The following is a 26,164-nucleotide window of genomic DNA, read 5'->3' on the forward strand; positions in this document are numbered from 1 at the left end:
ATCTATTATCAGACAAAACCAAATTGTGAATCAGTCACCTAGGCTATAGCAGAACAAACAATCCATGGTCTTCAGATGCCACGCTGTCGCCATCTCCTGGTCAGCTAGTGAAATGCTTTTGCTGTTTTTTTTCCCTCTCAGTTAAAACAAATCAATCAGCCAGTTGGCTTTCTTTATTTAATATCTGATATCAGACAAAACCAAATTGTGAATCAGTCACCTAGGCTATAGCAGAACAAACAATCCATGGTCTTCAGATGCCACGCTGTCGCCATCTCCTGGTCAGCTAGTGAAATGCTTTTGCTGGTTTTTTTCCCTCTCAATTAAAACAAATCAATCAGCCAGTTGGTTTTCTATATTTAATATCTGATATCAGACAAAACCAAATTGTGAATCAGTCACCTAGGCTATAGCAGAACAAACAATCCATGGTCTTCAGATGCCACGCTGTCGCCATCTCCTGGTCAGCTAGTGAAATGCTTTTGCTGTTTTTTTTCCCTCTCAATTAAAACAAATCAATCAGCCAGTTGGTTTTCTTTATTTAATCTCTGATATCAGACAAAACCAAATTGTGAATCAGTCACCTAGGCCAGTGCTTCTCAAATAGTGGGGCGCGCCCCCCTTGGGGGGCGCGGTGCTATTCCTGGGGGGCGCGTGTGACCCTGGGGAACAGGCTTTTTTTTTGGCAGTACTAGAATAAAGTGTAATTGCGCGTTTACTACAGCAGGGGGCAGTGGCGCTCTCATTGTTACTTCTGTCACGTTTGCGACAGTGCAACATTTTACGACTTACAAGACAAGTTAGGATAGTCACGGTGGGGAGGGGGGGCGCGAATAGTTTTCTTCTTGCTAGGGGGGGGCGTAACAGAAAATAATTGAGAAGCACTTACTTAAAAGAACTGGAATGCACATCACCAATTTTCAGTACAAAAAGTAAGCTTCTGTAATAGACACGTTTTTTGTTGTGGGCGTGTGTGTGCGTGTTGAAACTGGTGGATAAAAAATAATTTGGGGGATACTACTTTCCATTGTAGTTGGCTTTCTGGACAAAAACAAACAATATGACTTGAATCTTTTTTTCAACTTTTTATTGTTAACAAAATAGCAACACAAACACACATTTGGCTATTGCTTTATGTGAACGCACGTGAGAACCCGAGGTGCTGGAAGACACACAAACCAATGCTCCCCCTCTCTGGAACACAGGGTGGCTTGGACTTGTCCAACAGCACAAACAGAAACTAAAGACTGGTACAATGAAAAAAAAAAGTTAAATTAAACAAACCAAAATGATAAAATACTGTGATATAAAAGCAGCTGTACGTCGACAAACATAAAAAGCACTAAGGTCCATGTGGAGACAGGGCGACTAGGCTTTAGCCTCTCACTGACAACGATGTGTTGAATCGCAACAGTAACACTCGGAAATCCACCACACTAGACACATAAGGGACCTACTTGTAGTCACTTGTTTCCCCTTCTACAACTTCTAATTGCTTGTGACTGAATACAAGTAATAAAGCAAGTTTCTCGACCACTCATTGTAGTGTTCGAAACTCAAGTTGCTAACTTTAATAGAACTGCACTTATTCTTACATTATGCGTTCAATGTCATTCTTGCATCTTCTACAAACGTTAAAATATTTGAAACCGCATACAGGGGAGTGCGATCATACTTACCAGTCATCTATAATAAAGATACAGTATAAAAAGGGGACATAGCCTCTTGTGGAGCCAGAAGTCACAATATTCAGACTCAAGGGTGGAGCTAATGCACAATATCGATGCGCATTATGCCATTACTGTGACAGCCAAGTTGCTGATGATAAAGTAGACACCTGCCAAAGAACCCTTAGCTTTATGCTAGATTTGATCTGACATTATTTACAAAATGAACACACAGCTTAAATGTTTCATTTGCCACCCGTTGAGTCATCGTTTGATGCCGCATCGGGCCAGGAGGCTACATCCACTTCTTTTGCAGCGTCTACATAAGCAATGCCTCAATGATTGTTGTTGATTTGCTTCCTAACTTGCACTCGTCTCCATTAAGCTTCAAATCAACGTTAGCTTTGTTCTGTTACTATTGTAAATATAAATAAAAGCGGTGGAGCCGCACCGCTTTTGTGTAAAATGGCGAGCTGAAATGAACAGATAGGAGGTCTAATATTCGTCTAGCCACAAGACGGAAATAACAGCGACGTTGCCATGACAACCGGCAGGATAAGATCAAGAATAAAGTGGGTTCTAACTGTGGTGCACCTGTGTGGCACACAAACTGGTTCTCCTCTCTTTGCAGTCAGAACCCACGAAACAAAAAAACCCCAAAAAAAGCCTCTACTTGGTGATTACGTTCAGTGGATTGTGTTTTAGTTGCTACAGTCAAGACTAATGTGGTGAGAAGACAGCGTAGTTACTGGAAACAACAAGGAAAGGTGGAGGGGGAGAAAAAAAAAAAAAAACTAATTGTCCGATCGCTGGCCAAAAGGATTAAGAGAGGAAGGTTGATCACTGGGGAGTTGGGGCGGCCCCGAAGGTCTCCTGGGAGGCATACACCATGTAGAGGAAGCCATCTTGGTCGCGCTCTCGCTCGTACACCTCCGAGATGGCGGCGGACACGGACACCATGCTGTGGCCATTGACCAACAGGAAGAAAGCCTGGTTGGAATTGAGCTGCAGGCGCCTCCTGGTTGTCACAGCAAAATCAATCAAATTGACATTCTTTTACACTTACAATTCTTTAATATGCAATTCAGAACGTAAGAGCGCAGAGAAAATGTCTCAAAGGCCAACCTGATAATCTTGATGAGTTCACTCATGTTGACATGGTCGGGCACTAAGAACTTTGTCTTGTCCAGGATGGGAAGTTGCTTTTCTCCTTTGTACCTCTCGATGATCACCTACAGGGCACATGCAGACTGAGCTTGATGCGGTTTCATTCAAATTAATCTGAATTTAGCATGTTGATCTAAATCAGGGGGCTGCCATTTTGCCACTTTCTGTCGACTGAAAATGACATCGCAGTTGGCAGGTCTGAGGTCACAGCCAATCACGGCTCTGCTTCAGAAAACTGGTGAGCCATATAAGTCGGCATGCTGGTTAGCTGGAGGAGTGAAGGAGCCTCAGTAAAGACCACTCACGGGTATCTTGTTAGGATGTTGCTCCCGGATCAGTCGGACATCTTCTACTCTCTGATCTGCACGGACAACAAAAGCAAACGCAGCGTCAGCGGGCGGGAAACAGCGCGCACTGCTCCAAAAGAAAGCGGTCGGACAAATGAACATGATACTATGTAATGTGATTAGTTACCAACAATTAGTTGTTCGTCAATGCTCTTTTGTTCAAATTTAGGTTACATCACCACTATAAGGAATAGAACTCCCTGTACGTACTGTTGTATTTGTGGAGTGGATGTGGTCGTTTAAGGGGCGTGGCCTAGTAAAGGCAAACGTTAAGGTTTTAAATATGGCCATATAAACACAACACAGGGCTTCCGATGGTGGCACATAAATGCAAATGACACCACCACAGTACTGAGTGTGGATGAGGAGCACTTTTTAATAGCATTCTGGCTCATCGTGTTTGTGGCTACATATCAAGTTAGTAACAACAACATTTCACAAATATTGTGTTCATTGAGATAAAACTCTTAACATATTGTCATAATGTGGGACATCAAGCGGAAAATAAGCCCGAGAGGACAATGTACTAAATGAACTGCTCACTAAAACCAAGTGCGGGCATAATGGGCTTATTCAAAACTCGTTGCATGAGCAAATTATACCGCAACTCATTTTCTATTTAACTAGTATAGCTCATGTGTTACTATGAGCCTTTCCAGAAAAACATGACCTCTCCACAAAGTAAATAAATAAATCTTTACATAATTGACGAGGGTTTACGCAACAGTTTGAAACGTTGTTAATGCCCCTCCCTCGCTGTAATTCCTTGCATAAAGCTTTGTGCACTTTGAACCTTCTGCAATGCCAATGCCACTGGCCCAAATGAGAACAAATGCAACTGCAACAATGACCTGATCATCTCAAAACCAGTGTACAAAAGGGTTGTGGTTCTGGTTCAATAAGTGTGGACTTAATGGCACATTAGGAGTCATGCCATGTGGTTATTTACCGCCATTTCTTCTTGTGACAGTTGAAATCAGGGCTCAAATCGAATTTTCACACTGAAACTGTTCATGTTACTGGGAGATGTTGAATATCCTGTGATAACATCTCATTTGGTTACGTTCAGTGCGCAGGAACAGGGAAGCTCTGTGGATGTTTGTCTCTCATGACACGTCTGACTCACCCCTTTTCAGTGGACACGAAAGGAGAGACAAGAAGGAAGCCCTGGACCTGAGAGCTGGCATGTGTTTGTCTTAAGGAGGAGGGGGATGGGTGGGAGTTTTTCCATTACTGCATTTCTTGTCTTTATTGTCATGGAAATTGTGATAATGCTGACTTATCCCTTTCTAAGCACGGAACTATCTTGGCAAGACATTGGTGGAGATTGACACCTCATCAAGTACTTTGTACTAACCAGAAGGGGCCATTTTGGTTGAAATAAAGTCATCCACTATATGGGTGAATGTAAGCTTTTGTAAAGCACGTTGGTCACCTGTAGATAAAGCGCAAGTGCATTGCATTTAATTTCTCGCGATATATGTATGCGTACTTTGACTGTGGGATCAAAGGAATAAGACAATTTTCACACTTCTTTGACTTTACATGTCATACATGTATTATGACCACAGAGGAGGTAATTGTTTCATAAGAGTGTGTTTTAAAATGGCTATTTTGGCCAAATTTTAATTATTTGATTCATGAATATTCTCAGTATCATGAAATAAGATTTCTTCATTAACTTTTTACTTTGATCATTCTCCGGAAAAGCTTTAATGTTCTGATTTAATTTAGCTGAGGAACTAATGGTCAACAAGGATCCGATTTCATGCCCTAATTTGAAACGAAGCCATAATCGTAACAGTTGTAAAAATTAGTGATGAGAAAACAAAGCATCAAATTTGCTTTGTGAGCTAATTGCTGAGTCATCTAGATGTTGAAATCAAGGGATTTATGAAAATCGCAATTCAGCGTACTTTTAGTCTGATGTTGAACAGTGAGTGCCATCTTGATGAGTCAACTAGATCAGAAAGCAAATTTGAAGCTTTATTTTCCCCATCACTAATAACATCGATGGTTTGCCTTATCGTCTTAGAATGCAGCCAAGCAACACAGTATTAACAGTCAAATTATTATGCTTTGAAAAACACTAGGACAAGTGGTATTTGTTTTTGCTTTAGTACCAGCCAAAATGTCCGGCAGGAGAGGCTGTTTAAATGAACTTGGTAATCATTTTTACTGCACTATTTTCTTTAGATCTGTTTTTTCCTTTTTCTCAATAATTAAAAACAAGTGCTATATGCAGGGAATAGGGCCCTGCCATTAACAAGCAAACTTTTAAGATAATACAAAGTTATCTGAGTAATTACAAGGCGCTGTAGCTGTAATAGAAGCCGGGGTGTAATAAACAACATTGACCAGGGTGGTAGAAAGGACAAACACATGTCCATGTTGCTGCTCGAATCGCCACACGTGCTTTCCTTGCGTAAACAGAAAAATAAACGTGACTTTCAACTGTTATGATCATCAAAGGAATTGAAGTGGACATTGCCAAGTGCAAACAGGACACATTCGAGCTCTACACCGTCTATGCTATAAGTAGAAACTTTAATCAAATGTATTTTTGTCGGGACACTTCTTGCTCCTCCCGAAAGCATCCCATCCCCCAATCCTGCAGCCCACTCCTGTGCCCCGTTTCGACACTTGTTTTCCTACCACAGCTCTAAAAGAAAAAAACATTTGTGGAAGAATTCACCCTTGGTCAGCTACGGAATTTTATATAGACGCCTTTGAACGTGTCAATTCGGTCGTATGCTTTACATATAAAGTATGAATACAGTGAGGCCTTCCAGTCAACAAACCTCCATCTGCCCTACTTGTGTTTGACGCAGTTTCAGTTTGGCTAAAATAAAAGCTCAACTGGCCGCATTATACGTTTTTTTTACTCGACAGAGCACGGCTACAAATAAACACACTCTATAGAAAAACAAATGGGAATAATGTGTGGTGAGAAATACCTACCGAATGTTCGTCTTTGTTTGAAGGATTTTTCTGAAGGCATACTGCGTCAAAGTCGTCGTCCCAATTGACAACGGAGGTAAATGGCGGTGTTAGCAAACAAAAGGGCCGCTGTTGACGACACGGTCGTTACAATCGACGCGTGGAGCTGTGCTGTAATGGCAGTCGCTGTTATCGTTACCCGATGTGTTTCGACGTGCTTCCTTCCTTCTGTGTTTTTATTATGACGAGCTCCCGAAAGCGAGCAAAACAAACCCGTCAGCTGACCAGTGACGTCACGCACCATTGCCTGCGTTTCAGCTTCCTCAATATAAAGCAACATATGTGCACTATGGGACGTAAGTTTTTTTTTTCTTTTCTTTTAATGCAAGACTGTACTCTTTATGCAACCAAATAATAAACCCCCTTGAGACAGAAGTGTGTTTCTCCTCATTTCTCAAGTGTGTTGGACAAGAAGGCGGAGCGAAATTCATTCATAATAGATGTATCATTAAAAAAAACAATTCAATCAAAGTAAATATGTAAACATTAATAAAAGAGCGTTAAAAAGAACAAAATTATGACTAACATTGGGAAAAAACACGTGGCGTTTCCCCATATACTATATAATATATACTGCACTGAAAATTATATTATGATCAAAATAAAAATAAAAATATTTTGCTTGGTTAAGCCACAGTTACCGAATTTGCCGTCTTGAACGGCACATTTGTTTAAACCTAGTTTGTGTAACTCCAACGATGTCAGGCTGCCAGCATTAAAGTGTACAGTCCATAATTGGTGTAACTTGGAAAAGTTGCATCTAGCAATAATATGCCAATAACATATCTACGAATGTCAGAACTCACACAGCACATCAGACAAGCTTGCAACACCCTGATGCATCGGACCAGACGCGTGCATTGCTCATATATTCCTCTAGAGGGCACACCTCATCCGTCTGATGGCTTGTTTGAAAAATGTACACATACGTGTGACTGACACGGTATTTAAAAAAAAAAAAAATACATGCAGTTCAGATTTTGTCCATTTGAGGGAGAACTTTGATCACCTTTTGCACTTGATAATCCTGGCTGGATGCCTTGGGATCCTCATTGCTGTAACTCATTACAACCAAAATGCACTGTTGTTTTAATCTATGACTTGCTGCAACAGATAAATTGGCAAGAAAAAATTAGCCTTCCCAATTTTCCAGATCATTTAATCGAGCTTTCTGCATGGATGACTGCTGTTGTGTACAAGAACCCGGTGCTGTAATTCCCTTATGTTACAATGATTGAGTTTTGTCTGCCTGGAAAAACGTGTGTAAAATAGTTTTCTTATAAACCATCCATTTGAATTTCCACTTGGAATCTTCCAAAAGATGAGCAGTCAAGTAAGCAACAGTGTGTGTGTGTGTTTGTTACATTGTCAGTCGTGTACTAGAATTCGTTATTCGCTTCAAGGATAAAATGTGACGATTAGATTCTTTGACCATCTTAAGAATTCGTGGAATAACAATTCTGTAGCAGTTGGGTAAGAAGTAGTTTCTGAGAAGTTGTGTATGCAGCCCACTAAAGAGATAATGTGCAAGTTTGTCTATTTGCTTTGCACACTCCAGTCTGCGTAGAGGTTGTGTGTGTGCGTGTGTGTGTGCGTGCGTGTGTGTTGGGAAGTAGGACTTTCCTTTATCCAACTGACTTACCCTTTGTCAAATATTTGCGGTCAATATTTAGGCCCGTGCTCTCTTCTCCCATGTGCTCCTGCCGTCACCCTGATCTGATTAGTTGGGGGTTAGTGGTGTGATTTCACAGCACTCACGAAGTGGGCCGCTTGTATCAATCAACAGTAGAGAAGGCTGAAGTGTTACCCCACTCATATGAAATGTTGACACTTTTATATGTGTTCCTGGGAGCCACAATGTGTAATTGGTAAAAACGACAAACGACTGTCAGGACTTGAATGTGCATGTCGTCTCTGACACCCGGTGATTTGACTTTAAAGATTTGCTGGTTGACCGCGTGAGAAGTGGCTTACACTCTGGAATAGGTGGCGGCAAATGGCAAAGTCATACACGCCGACAGTAAAGTGCTAATTCAAGGTCTTGATGTTTTAGGGACGTGGCAGGAGACCAGAGTATGCAGCAACTAATGCAAATCCCACCGATGTTTTTTCCAGTGGAGAAACAAACCAAAATCTCCTGACTGTGATGCAAACTGCCATCTGCCATTTTGTATTGTGTTCCTCCAATTTTGTCAGTGAGCGTTCCATGATGCCCTGCGATAGATGAATTTCCGCAGAGTAGAGGTTTAGTAAAAACTAATAAAATAAATCATGCCATTACAGAGCCCCACACTCCATTCTCACCCTTCTAAACACTTGTTATACCAAATAAATTTTACTTTTGAAATGCAAAATGAAGACCAAATACCAGCCCTGTAAATCCTTGTGGAGACGGAATATGGTTGCCATGACACCACACTTCCATATTGTTCATTTCCACCACAAGGATTTACACCGCCAAAAGGTGCATGAACCCACCAGGCTCCAATGTGATATGATATTCTGGTTAAGGTAAGCCATTAAAAAAAAAAAACAAAAAAACACCCCGAGAAAAACAACTACAACATTTCTTTTTTTTAATTTAGTCTGAGTGAAGTATAGAATGTACCCACAATGAAGGAATGAGAATTTTGGGGACTATGTTGGTCTTTTTTTTATGTAAAACAAAATTTCCCTTTTGATCCCTTAAACTTAGAAGGAAGAAAAATAGCAATAAAATCAGCGAGATAATGAAGGCCCCGCGATCGAGTGAAGACACAATTACCAAACGGCGAAGTAGATAAACAACACGACGTATTGTTGCCATATTGTCAAATGGACAAAAGAGACAAATGCTGTCAAGTGTCCACGAATGCCATTTTAACAACACAAATTCAAATTTTAGTCAGTATTTATTTACTTTTGAATGGTGAGAATGAACTTTGTCAGATTTCTTTTGGCTGATGAGTCTATCCCAGTTCGTTCAGGTCGAGGAGCAGCGTACATTCAGAACTGATCACCTGTCAATCACAAGCCTGACATACATATGAACACATTGTAGATATTTGACAGACTTGAGTTTTTGTGCCTTCACACACAAAACATTTATCCAGACACTATGGTACAGCTAAACTTTGTGGAGTACAAACAACATTTATTTTACCTTTAATACAAACATGTTGAAATGTGAGCAAAACACGGAATGGCATGGCTGCAAACCACAAGGGGCAAATGAGAAGAAAAAACCCCCTCATCTGATCTATCAAAGGGGGGCTTTCTTTCAGTCTGTTTCTCAATCATAGCCGAACAAAAAGACACAGCGATGGGATTTTTGGCTCAGATACATTCTTACCACTTCTGTCAAAGGATATGTTTTTTGAAAAAAAAATGGGCTAAAGGGGCTTCGGAGACAGCATGTGTATCCTGAAGCTATGAGCAACACCTTATGTGGTGTGTTTATCATTCGGGACTCAAATCCACTTCTAATTTTCCAAATCTAGCCACACTCGAGGACAAATATGACAAACAGCTCTTAGAAGGTGTCCCACACCCTAAAATGGTCATCATTTGACATTATACTGGGCAATATGGGGGGGGAAAGATGTTATCATGATATAGGCCATTTTTATATCACGGTAATACCATACCATTTTTCGGCATTCTATAAAACAAAATACAACTCGCTGTGACTACTTACCTTTTCTCTATTTTGAAGTGACATGAAACAGACCTGTGCCAAATGGAAATGCATCCACTAGTGCTGACATATAATATTATTAAATATAAACGGAATAGGCACAGTAGTGTCTGAAATCTGTAGCCCTGTTGTGCGGCCAGAGCAGTACGCAACAATACTGCGTAAACATCATAGAGGTAGCAAAATAAAATTCAAAACCTCTATCAAAAAAATCTGTACGACTGCCATAAGAGTTGCATTTTAACCAATTTTGCTTTTTTACAGGTGTATACTTTGTATATGGTAACAAGGTTCTCATAGGAATACCTACATAGAGGTATTTGTTTTGTGCTCGTCGAGATGATTCGCTGCTGTCCCGTATTATAACAAACCAAACATCAATAGAGAGTTTTGTGAAGAAAGAATGATTCAGAGAGGAAAGGAAACACAGCTGCTATGTATTGACAATAAAACTGTGGCTTTTCAGCCATCAAGGGACTTGTCGGCTTCCTATATAAAAGAGGGGGAAGGGTGGGAGTTGGAAGGGGGCAAAAGGTAGGGGTGTGTGTGTGTGTGTGTGTGTGCATGGTAGGGAGCGATAATAAAATCCAGCCTGGTAAATCTGCTCTGACCTTTATTTCAGTGCCTACCTTGAATCCATATCATTAATTGCTCTTGTCTCAGCATGGACTGTGCACCTTCCTTTGCACACATTCGAAGCAAACGCGTTGCTTTGCAGCGAGGCTCTCGTGCAAATTCCCAGCCTTTCAGTCCTTGACAAGGAAAGCATGTAGAAATCACACTGGGGGTACACCCACCCCAATTAATCTGATGTTGATCGGACATTGATGTGGCGCAACCAGCATTTTTATCCACTGCTACCATATGTTCTAACAACCTCCTCACGTATTGCAACTGTTCAGAAATTGAACATCCACGACCACCTTTGTGTCAGGTCATGACATGCTTAAAAGCATCCATTTAAAAAGTGAATGTAAAGGTTCCAAAATGAAAACCTTCCTAAGGGTCTTAGCCATGTTTTGTACAGTAATTGCTGGTGGACAAAAATGGTACGCTGTAGCTCACACTGTACAACATCTTGTATGGGTCAAATTCATTTGAAGGTTACCAATGCTTAATGAGCCTCAATGTGCTTGGAGAAGGGGACCGAGAAGAAACAGTTAGGATTGTGGCCTTTTCCGGATTACATTGCTTGTGCTGTTGCCAAGACGACAGCAATTAGAAAAGACTAGGTTACCAGGCAACCATAGCGACCAACCAAGGTGAAAGCGAAAGCGCTGGCTTTACCTGTTTCTTAGAAAACTACTAGTCCAATGGAAACAAAACAGGGTGCTCAGCTCCTCTGATATATTTCATTTAATCTAGCCATTTGATTGCAATTCTGAGAACTGCATCCTTAATGGTTCGGACATACTCATTGAAAATTCATTGTGTTAAACAGCAGATTGAGCACTGGAGTAAAACACAAAAGATGGACGCAGATTTTCCTCCATCAGTTTTTCTCCGCGGACTTAACAACAGATGATGTGTCCTTCTGAACGTGGGCCTGCTGCGTGCACTTCCTGTAATTAGATGATTATCACAGCATGTTGTTAAACATCAGCTTACATAAACAAATATAATGACAATGATGTAACGATGTCCCCCTAATCGCAGGAAATGCACTATCTTGCTTGTGTCACATCTTGACCAGATCGAGTCAGAACGGCTATCTGTCCTCATATTGCTGTCTACTGGTTTCCACTTGTCTCCCCACTTTTGAGTTGCTCCCCATCTCCTTTCCTCTTTTCATCTGACTGCCTCTTTGGCGTCGCTCAAAGCGCCACTGGACAGTCTTTCATATTCGCACACACACACCTCACAGGTTCACTGTGGTGTGTAACCAGAGGCTAGACATGAGAACACTTAATCCCTCAGCACCTGCTTCTCATACCACTGTGTCGCCTTGCACCTGGATGGACATGTGCCGTCACGTCTGTTTATTACACACGTATTATTCCGTATTAGCAACTTTGCAGTCATGTCAGTGCTGTTGTCACAGTTTGCGCGTGTCAGACCATTTGCATATTTGTGACCATGTGTTGAGTGGTTAACGTTGCTTAATATTCAGCGCGTTTGTTTGCAGGCCGCGTGACCGCCATGTAAGTTCAATTCTTAGGCTGCATTTCCATTTGGTGCTTTAGCAATGCAGCCCGTGACCAAAGGGGAAGTAGTTATTTGATCCAATGCTGAATATGTAAATTTGCTCCGTTAGAAATACATAGATATAAGAGAATGACTTGGGTAAAATCAATCAAAATGTGTGGGGGGGGAAAAAAGAAAAGTTAGGTTGTGCAATTTACTGAGGGAAATAAGTAAAACAAAATCAAAACGCATGCTAATACTAATGCTGTGAAAATATATGAATCCCATTAAAATCCTGCAAAACTGACTCCAAGGAGAATAAATGGTGCTCACAAGGAACACAGCATTTGTCATTCATTATTCATCATCATGGCAAAAACACACCAGTTGACTCCAGTTTGTACATTTAACAACAAAGTCAATGACATTTAACCTAAAAAACTTTCATTTTTTCACCAAAGCTTTCCAAACATAATGGTAGACAGCATACAAAAAAAACATAAAAATACCATGGTGAACTGGAGTGATAGGTTCCAAGGTCAGCAATTAAGAAAAATAGGTTGCCCATTTCTACTTCTGTCTCCTATTTATTTCTCTCACACATCTTCTTGGTTTAAATAAGCAAAAGACCAACACAATGTAAACAAACAAATTGTTCATTTTATTGTAAAATATACACAAATTATGTGCTCACTAAAACGGACCAAAATTTAAAAAAAATAAAAAGTCTAAAATGCCTTTTAACCATATCAGAAAATGACAGGTGATTGCGGTACAACCTAGTGGGCAATTTCTGAGTTAACAACCATTGGTTTCCTCCTTGAAAATCCAGGTAACTACCCTCTTGCACAAATCCGTCAGTAGTCAGCGTTTTCCACTTAAAAGTGTCTCTTGGCTGGGGTGGAGGAGGCAAAGGAGCTCAGAAAACGCCAACTTAACAAAAGTCTCCAGTACCCACAAATAAAAGCTCTTCACGCATAAACATGCCTCATGTGGAAGTTGACCACATACTCCGCATTCGTGCGCTGGACAGAAATGGCAAAAGGTTCGAAAGGGTGGAAGGTGAAAGCGACCAAACGCCGCACAGAGTGGTTGACCGGCCGTCCGAGCAAGCCCGCCTGGATCTTAAATTTCAGGAGGCCAGAGTCACGTGCATAGAACCTGATATGTTTCACACACACACAGAGACAAAAAATAAATAAACAAACTGCGTGGCCATATTCCTCATTAAAAGTGGGCATCACTAAAAGGATTAGTTATTTCATGCAATGTGCTCTCTACCTGATTGGGTGGTCTCCACAGGTCTTGGGCCTCTCCATCACGGACACCCACTTGTCATCGTAGCTGAATAGCGACAGGTCTAGGTAAGGGCTACTGCTGTAGGACTGCGCACTAATGGGCAATTGACCCAACAGCCGGCGGACCGCCTCTGTATGGCCGCCATGTTTGGCATGCACGATGGTGTCTTTGAATCTGAGTCACACACAGACAGATGCAAGCCAACGTCGACACTCTAAAGTCAACTGTCGGAGGTTTCAACAATGCCGGCATAAATCCAACGTGCCAAAGATCACATGAAAGAAATCTAGTACAGTTAGCAATGCGGTTTCTCTTCATTGTACCTTCTTTGGACTTGGCGAGCGTAGTTATTGGACGAAGCGGAACAGGGGAATTGGACAGCCTGGCTGTGCAGCGTGGCATTCCTGAATAAGTCGCAGAAATTTTCAAACAGCTCCAGCAGCTGATCGGAAGTGTTCTCAAAGACGGCCAGAACCTCTGTCGATACCATGTTGTACACGGCAAAGAAAGACGGCTGCCGCAGAAAGATGAGGGATTCAAGAAAGAAGGTGGAAATATTTACTGTAATACACAGGAGTGGGAAAAAATACCAAAATGTTGCATGATACTTGAAAGTTCTTGCTTATGTTTGTGAAAAATGCACAGAAAAATACGATTTAATTCATTTGTTGATGTTCTGAATGAATCACAGGGCTGAACCAAGTGTGTAGAAAGAAAGATAGGCCTTGGAGACGAGGAAAAAGGAATACTTTTCATATAGCACGGACAACAAAAGGCACGGGGCGATGGGCGATAGGAAAAACCCAACAAAGACCGCGTGTGTTCGTGCGTGTGTGCGTGTGTGTGTGCGAGCGTGCGTGCGTTTGTACCTGTGAAGGGTCTGTGACCCTGAGCGTAACCACGTCTTCACTTGTATATTTAATCAAGAGATGATGCTCATCCAGCAACTGCATCTTCCACATCCTCAGTCTCCTTAGCTGATCGAAAAACTGGAAAAATCTAATGGGAACATTCAAATTCATTTATGAAAGAGAACAGCAGATACTGTTGCAAAAAAATAAATATAAATCCAAAAATAAACATAAACAAATGTCAGGAATACATTCTAATCCAGCAGTCTCCAACCACTGGGCCAAGGACCGGTACCGTGTAATGTGGGGTTACAAAACTAAACAGTGAATTCACAATAATTATTGTTTAGTCGTTAACCTCTGGTATTTTATCTAATTTCATGTATTTTATTATTGTATTGATGGGGGCAGTCAGACATTTTCATCATTTCTTACGGTTTTCAAAATATGAACAATTTGGATGTTGACCTGTGTTACAAAAAAGATTGTTGTCAACCAAAGTCGTTCCACTGCAGTTTAAAGAAGTTATTCTTTAGGATTAGCACAGATCCTGCTTTTCCATGAAGTATCCTGAAGCAGCTTGAAATTGTTTGCTTCAAAGTGTTGGTGCCGAAACCCAGAAAAAAACGGTACATTTGAATAACAAATATAGGACACAAAACCAAAATTGGAGGTAAAATCTGCAGAAAATCGGGAAGCGCTGAGAAGAAACCAATCCAGGGGTAAAATAAGACAAAATGTCAGACTGTCTACCTCCTCTTGGCCGTAGCACTGCCATCCTGTTCAGCCCTTCTCCACAGGTAGACCAGTAGCCTGTGCTTAAGAGAGTTGATTGTTTTGTCTGTGTAGAGACGCGGGATGCCCGGCTGGCTCTCAGACTCAGAATAAACAGTCAAAAGAGTCAGGAGGTCATCTTCATAACAAAAGCGTCCTATGGTCCTAACATCCAGAAACGTTCCCTCTGGCGTCACCTGCAAAGACCAGGCAATGATTAGAGGATGCTCCAAGATATTTTCCGAATGACCTCTCTGTAGCAGCAGTTGGTAGCTTTGTGTAATTGAGTGTGTCATGCCAGAAAAACCAGACTACCTGAAAAACATGTATGGTCTGCTGCTGGACCGACAACACGGCCAGGATGTTTCTGTAGAGGTAGAGGCCCTGGTTGTGGGACAGGATGATCTTGTCAAATTTAAAGGACCTGGTATCACACAGTCTGCCCGTATGGAGGTCGATGATGTGGAGGGAATAGTCCTCCAAAGGGGACCGAGGGTTCGGAGTCACAGATTCGTTGTTGCGATAAACCTGTTTGCGGAGCACAGCATAAAGTATGTTGAACAACAAGAGACCGACTGGATGACGCGGTTTTCATTTTGCACGGCAGTTACGATTTCCATGCCGTACCTCAAAGAAGTACGGTTGTGGCTCCTCGGGGACATACACAGCTGAGCCAACAATGACATAGCGGCAGTCGTCAGTGAAGAGGCTACATTCGCGGTTGAGGTGCTCTCCATTCGACGCCACGTTGGTCACGTGGAGCAAGGAGAAAAAACGTTCAAATAGGCGGCCTCGGATGTTGAGGGAGCGCTGGTCATTGGCTGTTAAAAGAGTTTCACTCTCCTGGCCTCTCAGCAAGTCCTGGGCAGCTTGGCAGCCTTGGTATTCATAAATCTAAAAGGATCAATCAATATAAGAAGAGTTCTTAGTACTAGTAATTGTTGTCAATAGCTTCTGACCAGCTCACAACAGTCAAAAAAAAACATACAAACATTTAAAATGATAGGGTTTCGTGATGTCATAGATGAGATCAAGATAAATTATTTCAAAACTTTTTCTCCCTCTCTGGTTGTTTCTTCCTGTTCTCAAATTCTTATTTGTTTGCATTGTGTCATCAATTCATTGAATTTGATTTAAAAAAAAAGTGTAAATTATCAAAAATAATCCTAGTAAACACAAAATGTGTTTTTTTAACTGGTGATTTTGTGACTAAAGAAAAACTAAACTTAAAAAAAAAAAAAGCTCTACACCTGACTGTGAAAATTTAATTTTGGGGAAAGCCAAGTTCATTGACCACACCAACGGCTAGCATATTGAAAACAATAAATTGAATTTGACCTCTAGAGACGTCTGGTCAGATGAGAAGGCGATGAAACAGCGTCCATCGGGTGAGAACTTCCTCAGGAAACAGGGTGGCTTTTCCACGTTGACCACCGTAAAGTTGGGAAACAGGTTCTGGTGGAAGCAGCGTACTCCGTACCAGTGAGCACCCGAACGGCCCGAACAGATCCGACGCTTCTCAAGCCGATAGACCACATTTTGATTCTGGATTCGTCTGGGCTTAATGGTGGGAATGTCTTCATCCATCATCAACTGGTATTGCCTCAAAGCTCTGCCTATTAGGTAGCGGAGCTGAACCACTACATTATTGCCCAGCTAGCTCTTTGTTTAGGGAAAAACAGAAAAGGAGAAAATGAAGAAATGTTATCAGAGGCTGCTTTTAAACCACAACTGAAAAAAGGAATAGTTAGCACTGAGTAACTTTTACGCGGAGCACATTTCAGGCCCTTAACTTATTACACATGGGGGGGGGGGGGTATGGAGGGTTGGTTTACACGTATGTTTTTAGATTTATGTTTTAGAACCATCTTCTTAAATAGAGAACTGTAGCCCATCGCGAGGACGAAGACGCAGAGCTCCCCCCGAAGGAACGACGAGACAATAGTGTGGCACCCCACCCAGCCTTCATCGACCCGAGCATGCCTGGCAGAAATAGCTGCAGCATAAAGAAGGAGAATGACCCTTGTCCAAGAGAAACTATAGGAAATAAAATAAACTGTGGGAATTGAGCAAACCACCATTGCATACACAGCCATGATATATAAGATCACAGTGCTACCCAAGATTTAAAACATTCAGCAAGCCTCCTCCAACTGCAAGACATGTCATCTGTCTTTTTTTAAAAAAAAAATCTGACTGCAGTGAACAACCGTTAATCCTAGGTATGTTCAACTATGAAAAACCGACCAGAGGTGAGGAAGAAACGTAGCCAGTATAACTAATAACCAAGCTCATTTATGTCAACAGCTGTTGGAAACAGAGCTGAAAACCACAAGCTGGGCTTGTCGAAGCTCCAGATCCAAAACAAGTGGGAACAAAGTTAGATCATGAAAAAATACATAATAACTACATAACAACATGAAATTATTTACACAAATACTCTACATCATATTTTCATGTGATTTCATATTGATCGAACATCAAGAAATCTACTCATGTACTTCACCCATACACAGTACTCAATGATAATTTGCGTTCATAGACAACTGTAGCAATTCCTGACACAGATTTCTTCAATTTTCCTGTTGAGAGGGCTCAGAATTGCCTAATAAGAAAGAGCAAAAGGGCTCAAAGAACATTAAACTAAAATAACGACTAATGGTTCATTCGTAATTATCTTTAACCGAAGAATGTAGCGTTAATGTTTTAACTACATGCATTGAAGACCTGAATGGAGGGAAGCATGTGAAACTGTCCACTTCATTAATCAAAGACATTGTACTTTTTCCATCTTCTTGTTAAATTAGACACATGGAGGTGCACAAATTGTGGAAAGAAAAATACCTTTCTTTGCATTGAGCAGGCTTTTATGCCATCCTTTCCGAATTTAACTGTGCGCTTCTGATTGTGTTGAGATGGACAATGAGATCCACTGTGAATATGGAATTTTTGATAGATTGATAGGTACTCTATTGACCCTCGGGGGGAAATTCAGTTGCCAGCAGAATGAATGAATAATTAAATACATAAACAAAAACACATATATATATATATATACACATACATACATACATACATACATACATACATACATACATACATACATACATACATACATACATACATACATACATACATACATACATACATACATACATACATACATACATACATACATACATACATACATACATACATACATACATACACGTGCACACACACGTGCACACACACGTGCACACATACACACACATATATATATATATATATATATATATATACACACACACACACACACACACACATACATATATATATATATATACATACATGCATAGGTAAACGTCTATACTATAGACTATAGACTCTATAGGGAGGAAAAAGCGATTACTTTGACATTTCCAGAGAATGAAGTGGCGATGCGTGTGGATTTTGACAGCCATTGGTCGTACTTTTCTGACTTTTCTTTTTTTTCCCATTAAGCGTTTTACGTATATACTTATTGCTGATCGAAAACCATGTGGAAAAAAATGTCCAATACACAGCCAACACAAATAAACAATTCAACACCACTTGGCCTAGTTCTGCAGCGCTAATGGTTTGTACCGTGAGACAGAAACGACAGAACACAATACGAAGGAATCTGAAGAAGAAACAATGCAGGTCAAACAACTGCAGCGCATACTTACTGTCCTGTTGGCATCTTCTGCAGTTCAGTCAGTTGGGAACTGCAAAGTTTAGCTAACGAACCAAACACTTTCCAGCGTGCCACCGAGGAAACTCAACATTGCAGTGATAAAAGTATAACGGAGTAAAACACAAAAGTCTCACATTAGGGCGCATTCCTCCTGAATCGGACTTTTTGCAGAGAAGGGAGAGAAATGCTGTTTGTTATGTTGATACGCTTGAAACAAAAGGAAACGGAAGAAGGAAATCTGCTTCCGTCTTTTTTGGACAGCGCCATCATGGTCGGATGGTCTAAACAAGTATTGCACCCAGCATCCCTGCATATTAACGTGCCTTTATTTGTTTCCGAAGTCGCTGATGGTGTCGATGTACACTCGCCTGCACTTTTATGCCCCGCCCCTTCTTCTCTTTTATGCTGTTTTTATTCTTGTGCTTGTTTCAGTCAAATAACATTCAAAACAAACTATATATTTGATTTGTAACAATTACTATTATAATACTGTAATAAAACAATGGTGTATTCTCATTTTTAATTATATAATTACTAATCTATTTACTCACATTAAATAAAATAAATAAATAAAATTCAAATATTTTATGTTAAATGTGTAGTATATACAATAGTTGGGCTAGTATCATTAATTTTGTATTTGACAATCAACTCATCAATTATTATAATGATATAAAATCCTTGAGCAAGTCTGGAAACAGTGACACCCCCCCCCCCCCCCCCCGCACCCCGTACTTGGCGGATTATTTTTGTAATGTTGTCCTGTTAAATCACTACAAACACAAACATGGTCCATCAGCATTTAGCTGTTATGGTGAATAGAAGTGAAATAAGATGCCATCAGAATTGAGGTGAGCTTCTAATGTAAATGCATTTTAATTAAATTTAAAACAATTTCTTCCCCCACACAAATTAATCATAGGCCATGATTATGGTCTGTAGAGTATTACCATAAATGATTTTCCAAAATCATGTGATCATGAATCTTTTCGTGATTTCGGTGACTAATTTTCATTTTTTACTTATTTTAAAATGTCTTAGGTTTTTCTGTTTTTTAATGTCATAAATCCTTGAAATGTTGTATTTTGCCCTTTAATGTTTTGTAAATCCTGTTTTGCTCATATATAAGCCGCACCGGACTATAAAATGCAGGTGTTTTAGATTTAATTTCCTTCTTTCTATTTACTGTATCACTGAAACAAATCCTCTTACAATATCATAAAAATCATGAGAAATCCTTAGAATAGCCGTACCGGACAATAAGCCATAGGGTTCAAATTTTATGCAAAAAGTATCGGTTTATTTTACAGAAATTACAGTAATTGCCTCATGTCCTTTGACCTTTGTCCTTTGTTATTTTATGACGAGATAGTGTAATTTGAAGCTATTTTATATAGACTCGCATTCATACGAGGCAAGTTCCTTTGGATTGAGAACGACACGTCGACACAAAGAATAATGTGAACATTACAGTGGTCTTGAAAGACTGCTAATGGTCCTTTGAGCAATTATCCTTGACCAAAGGGTCTATTTTAAATGTTGCAATTTTCCACATAATTTTCATTTTCCATAATAGCATGCTTATAATGTGCATGAATGACAAGCGTGAAAAGAACCAAGGAAATGTGAATGGAGAGAAAAATGTCGAATTATCCACTTTAAAGTGTTTCACCTTGCAAATGTATCTTGTAGAAAATGTGTTTACAATTTTGTCGTCTTGTGTCTCAAAATTGCACGTGAGTGCCAAAATGGGTCTGTGGTTGTACTTTTGCAACAATAAGCATAAGGAGATTCATTCAAAACAGAATAACTGCTCATCTTTTGATTTGTTATTTTACTGACCATAGAAACGCCCCGCTTCAGCTTTTAGCATCAACTTGTGAAGTAGACAAGAAACCACTGAATTGAAGCTCTACTTTTTATGTGACATTACTTCTCTTCTTATTAATTTTACAGTTGTCATTGATTGTTGCTCAACTTTTTTAAATGCAGAAACTGTTCAGAAATATTGTAGGTTTGGTAAAATTGAGAGACTTTCATCTGTATGTGCGTGCAAAGGTGTTGGTGAAAAAATAAATGTTAAAAATAAGCATAATGCCCTTATTGCCTTCATTTGTTCAAATTATTTTTTCAAGACATCTGAACAATGCATGTAAAATAAGGAACACATTTACTGACTACTATAACTACAAGAACTCCAATATAAAAGGCACTTTATAAACATTATTCAATGCATTGGAACAAATACAAAGTATTTTGTTCTACCATTTCCTGCATATTTTCTTTTCACCATGTAATATAGTTGTGCCTGGCATTTAACAAAAGCTTTTAACTTTTCTATAATGCCTAATTTCAGAGCACAGTGGGACATTTTAGCAATCATTTTTCCCCTGCAAGATTACAGTGATCATAAATGCATTACAGCAAACCAGTTTGGGGCCGTCTTGAGTGCACTGCTGGGCTGCGATGAGCGTGAGGGACGAGAAAAAGCTGCACCTTTCTGTCTTTCAGTTTGAATGTTCTCTTCATGTTTGCCGTTTTTTTCTGCATGCCCAAAAAATGTGTATTTGGTTAATCACAGACTTTTGTCGTTAGCTGTAGTCTTCTGTTACAGACCAGTATGTGGGGGAAATGGCAGTTGAGGCAAAAACCTGCGTCTTACAAAGAAACCCCGCTTCCTGATGATGTTGTGAGTAGGACATAAAAATGGCCAGTGACAATGAACAGATTTATGTTCATATTATTTCCGAACTCACTCCAAGATACTTAGAGCAGGATCTCATCCCTGACATGAGGAGTGCATTCCACCCTTTACGACTGAAGACCATGGTCAGAGATTTGGAGGTGCTGATTTTCATCCCAACCGCTTCACACTCGGCCGTGAACTGCTCCAGTGAGAGCTGGAGACACCTTTCCTTGTAACGTGCAATTGAACAAAATATTATATGATGAACTGAAATATTAGCAAGCAATAGTTTTTATTTTGTGGTAACTGATTTGAAAACTAGTTAGAAATAATATTTTATGCCCATCAGAAACATTTAGGAGCAATTTGTGTTGCTCATTCTGTTGCTCGTTATTCAAGAAACATTATTAAAGTAGTTTACTAAACCTCTGAAAAGGCTGCACTCATTGTATTTGGTCCTTTATGCTACTTTATGAATCCGTTTTTCAGAATCGAAAAAGATGGAAGAAATTTTGAGCTTTCTTGTCACCCAAGGTCAGCCGTCCTCTCACTTAGGTTGGAAATAAAAGAAGCGAGGTCAGAGAATTCAGTATTTAGCCACAGTAAGGGAGGCCAAGCTCAAAGGGAGTGCTTAAAAAGAGGGCATGCAAGCTTGTTTTGCTCCACTTTCACGTCCCCCAATTCTGACAGAGTTAAATGGCCTTGGCGGGGGACTGAGCGGCTGTACACATTACAGCCAAGACTCAGCTGCGAAAGTCAAAGAAGGCCTGTAATTTCTGCCATTTCAGAATGTGATCTGGAAATCTGAGTGATGGGCACTTTTCTATTATTATTCCTTTTGCAGAGTGCTGGCTGTAGGAAACAAGCAGCATTCGGAACATGTCCATCAGTCGCTGCAAGCATTCAGAAATTATATTTGTTATGCTGTCATGTATAGTTTGCAACATTGAAAAGCAAGCACAGAATTGCATGTTAAGGAAGGAAGAAAATGCCATCTTGCACCTGTCCTCCTTCCATCTCCGCGTAGTCTGTCCTGGCTAACCATCGCTCACACTGTAAAATACTGTAAATTCCTTTCAGGGTGTTGCTTTGGTAACTCCTACATTGAATTCTTTGGAATTGACTTCAAATTCATGATTCAAGAGTTTTTATTTGAAACAGTTTCTAGGCGTCACATATGTCTGTGACATAGCCTACTTTGGAAAATATACCCCAGGGATGAAGAATTACAGCACAATTTATACTTTGATTCTCTTATCTTGCTGAAAGCACCCTGTTTGTGAGCCAACCTTCATCTCACCTCACCAATGGCGAACACAGATTTCATTATTGTGCCACTAGCAAATGATTGAGGTAATGGATTATTTTTTCCAATGAGCTCATAAAAGATACGTATACTTGTTTAATTTCACATCTGATGGGTACACATCTGATGGCTACACAGGATTCAGAGATCCAATTATTTCTATAGGAAAGATAAACATGGTTTTTTAATCATGAATTATATTACTATTATTATTATTAATCATTAATTCATTCATTCGGGAGATAGAATTATTATCCATTATCTATTTCCTTTTTAACACAAGTCAATTTTTTTTTTAAGAATCGGTGGTGCCCTGAGATAGGTGTGACACAAAATACAAGTTTTTGAAGATTTAAGCCATCATTTGCTTGACTAGCATTACTATTTTCTTTTTTTTTTACTTTGACTTGTGAGTAAACATTTAAGACACGAGCGCTGTATGGTGGTAATGAACTCAACTCACTTCAGAAGAAGCCGCTTCTTTGCAAATTGCAAACCATTTTTCTAAAAAATAACATTCAAGCTTTTTAATGCCTTTGCAAAGTAAAAGAAAATGACATCTTGCGTATTCAAATTAACTACTACATAGCGTTGCTTTAAAGGCTGCTAGCTACTAAATGCTCATCCATAATAGGGAACGGTCATTGATAAACTAACAGCACATTAACAAAGCTTCTGACCATTTGTTGAAAAAACAAATTGTTTGTTTTGTCTTTGTTACTAACAGCATTTCAGTCATCCGTTCTATCAAAAACAGCATACAGGAGTCAATAACAAAAGCTGGACAAAGACGTTACAAATATCCCATTGTGCTGCTCATTGGATAAAAAAGACAAAACATTCGCAACGCTAACAAATTGGGCACCATTTAAAGGTAACCAATTGTGCTTACCGCTTTTGCAACAGACAAGCCTTCTAGCCACCATGGATTTTGTTTTTTGCTCTCTGGGACGAAACAATGTTTCTGATAATACAATCGTTTGTAAGATGAATGAATGTGACTTTTGTGTCTGTCTTTTTACTTTCTGTTCCAAGACAAGCAAACGCCCAAGCTTTCACCCCCTATTGAAATGATTTGGGGAAATTACTATGGCATTACTAAAAGATGTCTTTGAAAACAACTCTCCATGGTGCAGACGTTTCAGTCATGCTTATGAATAAAGACATCCAATGGAATAGGCAAAGCCTGTGCATATTAATACTATAATAGTTCATGTTGATGGATAAACTTGTTTACAGACAGAAAATAAATAATATGAAAGAGAGACGTGATTGTACAAGAGTCTAGTCAATAAAGACTAAGTGGATGACTGAGCTCTTGGGGTAAAAACATATATTTAGTATTTGGACTATTTTTTGTTTTGTGGAGCGAGAACATCAACTCTCCATTACCCATCATCATTTTTTTTTCTCGACGTCTCTTACTTTCAATCCCTCCCTCCTTTTTTTTTCTCAGACCAGCCCATAGGTTTAAAGGCGAATGCGTTCTATGTGAGCACTAATTAAAATCACTGCTATTTATCTGATCGGCTGCAGCATGGATCTGCGTGTTTGGCATCTGTTCACCTAAGTATGTTTATATACGCACCACTGTATCCTATGCGTGCGTGTGCATGCAAGTGTGTGTGTGTGTGCGTGCGTGTGTGCACGTGTGTCCAAGGCTGCGACGTTGGACAGCTGCTCTCTCTCGGTGAACATAATGAATTACCTAAAAGCCGTTAAGCCAAACATGGCTGCACTGGCTGCTGGTTTACCTAAGGCTGATAGGACCATCTGCCCAGGTGACCCATTGCTCTTTAATGTTACGTAACCAGACTCTTATCTGCTTGGGTGGGGCCCCATTGCTGATTCAAAACATCAGGACTCCATCAATTAACTCGGTGCTTTTGTGTGTACATGCATGTGTGTGCATGTGCAGGTGTGCACCTAAAGGCTGCTTTTAAACCCAGTTTGACTTGGATTATGCAGTTCCATAGTTGACACCTTTCTGAGATCATCCACCTCAAAGGCAAATGTGGAGAAACCTTCATTCATTTGCACCCTAGGTCAATGGTGATTTTCATCAGCAGCAGGCAGCTGTTGCAGAAAAAAAACAAAATAATTACCAATCAGCTAGCAACTAGCTGATGAACATAATGGAGCATTTAACAGCTAACAAGCCAGGTTTTTACCTCAGGAGATGTGGTGAGGTAAAAATAAAGAGCAAAAACAAAAAAGGAATGCAAAGATGAGGCTTGCAACAGAATGTATTAACTGTACCTCAGATAAATTCCTTTATGATTTTGAATGCTCAAAAGTTTATCATATAAAAAATACTACTGTTTTCATACCAAGCTGAGATCAAGTTTAATGAATGGAATTTATACGTGTATATTTCATTTCATTTTTTTGACAGTTCAGCATCTATGGCTTTATCACGGCCAATCAGACAGAAAAAGAAAACCAAACAACCAAATAATGACCAAACAAATAAATAGATAAAATAAATTTTTTGAAAATAAGACATGCAAGTTCAAAACAGTTAAAGGATTAGCAGGATTATGGGCAATAAAACCTGTTTAAGTGTATTTAATAAAAACTGTAAGTTTTCTGATGAAGTCCGTGCAGGTAGACAGAACAGTAAATGTATGGATTTATCATTCATTGGATTCCTTTGTGCACTTTCCACTATGTGTCATCTTTATTCAACCTCAGTTTTGGTGGCTTTATGTCAAGCTGGATCAGAAGTTGACTAACTCGCACAGACTAACAGTCACATGGCACGACATTTCACCTGCATTGTCAGCCTGCTGTTTCACAACAGCACAGCCATATTAAACATGAACAATTTAAAAGGTAAAAATGTGAAACATCACTCTGCTGGCAGGCATGAGCAAAAGCTTGATGTGTCTGTAGCTCCGGGGAAACCACTGATTGAAATATTTCATATCTGATTCTATTTCCCATTCAATTAACACTGCTTAGTTTTTGGCATTTTTTTTCAAAAGAGCAGGCTAAACAAATTAAATAAAACATAGCCTCGTTTTCCAATTAGAGACAGGTTATGTCTGACTTATTTTGTCACTCATTACAATATTTAAATTATACATCTATACACTAGATAGTCACACATATTTGAGTTCAGTTCAAATCATCATTACACTTGACTGAACAAGAACTCAAAATCTAACACATGGCATGCTGCATGAGCCAAAAGAACAATAGCTCATTTTTGGGGCAAATTCTAGAATTTGATCATTTCATCCCTGTGCCAATTCACCACAACACCACTATTAATCAATTGAGGGGCGGATACTGCATGACAGCACACTTTGTGCATAAAGATTGCGAGTCTCCTCTTTCAAATCGTAGTAGTGTTGTAGTACCAAGACTTTCATGGTGTCACAGGCAGAGTACTAAAAAAAAGTAGTAGTAAACAAAAAACTGGTGGAACAGGCTGTAATAGTTTTCTGAGCAAGTTAGCGCAAAATCATGTGTGTATTTGTATACTGTATGTATATGTACTTACAGTGCCCAGATGGATCGCCACCTTATCGTGGTGGAGCAAGAGCTAGATGTCGGCGGGAGTCT

The 26,164-nt window shown here is 39.8% G+C and overlaps 2 protein-coding genes across 3 annotated transcripts; both read right to left on the reverse strand.

Moving 5' to 3' along the window:
• Positions 1-1,070: 1,070 nt before the first annotated feature.
• map1lc3b (microtubule-associated protein 1 light chain 3 beta) lies at positions 1,071-6,386 on the reverse strand. The gene is made up of 4 exons (XM_061283154.1): positions 6,143-6,386; positions 3,140-3,195; positions 2,793-2,899; positions 1,071-2,685 (listed from the first exon to the last, which is right to left on the reverse strand). Exons 1-4 carry the CDS (start codon positions 6,180-6,182, stop codon positions 2,508-2,510), a joined length of 381 nt encoding a protein of 126 aa, XP_061139138.1. The 5' UTR covers positions 6,183-6,386; the 3' UTR covers positions 1,071-2,507.
• Positions 6,387-12,621: 6,235 nt separating this feature from the next.
• Positions 12,622-18,871, reverse strand: det1 (DET1 partner of COP1 E3 ubiquitin ligase). Of its 2 annotated transcripts, none has more exons than XM_061283873.1 (9): positions 18,737-18,871; positions 16,244-16,567; positions 15,533-15,799; positions 15,221-15,433; positions 14,885-15,102; positions 14,150-14,279; positions 13,604-13,794; positions 13,263-13,454; positions 12,622-13,142 (listed from the first exon to the last, which is right to left on the reverse strand). In XM_061283873.1, exons 2-9 carry the CDS (start codon positions 16,493-16,495, stop codon positions 12,953-12,955), a joined length of 1,653 nt encoding a protein of 550 aa, XP_061139857.1. In that variant the 5' UTR covers positions 16,496-16,567; positions 18,737-18,871; the 3' UTR covers positions 12,622-12,952. The 2 variants fall into 2 exon arrangements, with proteins under 2 accessions (XP_061139857.1, XP_061139856.1); XM_061283872.1 differs by having other exon boundaries at positions 18,595-18,837.
• Between the last annotated feature and the right edge of the window lie 7,293 nt (positions 18,872-26,164).

Source organism: Syngnathus typhle, linkage group LG7, assembly GCF_033458585.1.
Source record: "Syngnathus typhle isolate RoL2023-S1 ecotype Sweden linkage group LG7, RoL_Styp_1.0, whole genome shotgun sequence".
Taxonomy (NCBI): domain Eukaryota; kingdom Metazoa; phylum Chordata; class Actinopteri; order Syngnathiformes; family Syngnathidae; genus Syngnathus; species Syngnathus typhle.

Coding starts and splice junctions, on each gene's coding strand:
- map1lc3b (XM_061283154.1), bottom strand. CDS start 6,182: ATGCCTTCAGAAAAATCCTTCAAACAAAGACGAACATTCG. Junction 3,196..6,142: donor CAAACAAAGACGAACATTCG/GTAGGTATTTCT, acceptor TTGTCCGTGCAG/ATCAGAGAGTAGAAGATGTC. Junction 2,686..2,792: donor GAACTCATCAAGATTATCAG/GTTGGCCTTTGA, acceptor TGTGACAACCAG/GAGGCGCCTGCAGCTCAATT.
- det1 (XM_061283873.1), bottom strand. CDS start 16,495: ATGATGGATGAAGACATTCCCACCATTAAGCCCAGACGAATCCAGAAT. Junction 15,103..15,220: donor AGACCATACATGTTTTTCAG/GTAGTCTGGTTT, acceptor TGGTCTTTGCAG/GTGACGCCAGAGGGAACGTT. Junction 13,795..14,149: donor GGGTCACAGACCCTTCACAG/GTACAAACGCAC, acceptor TTTCTGCGGCAG/CCGTCTTTCTTTGCCGTGTA.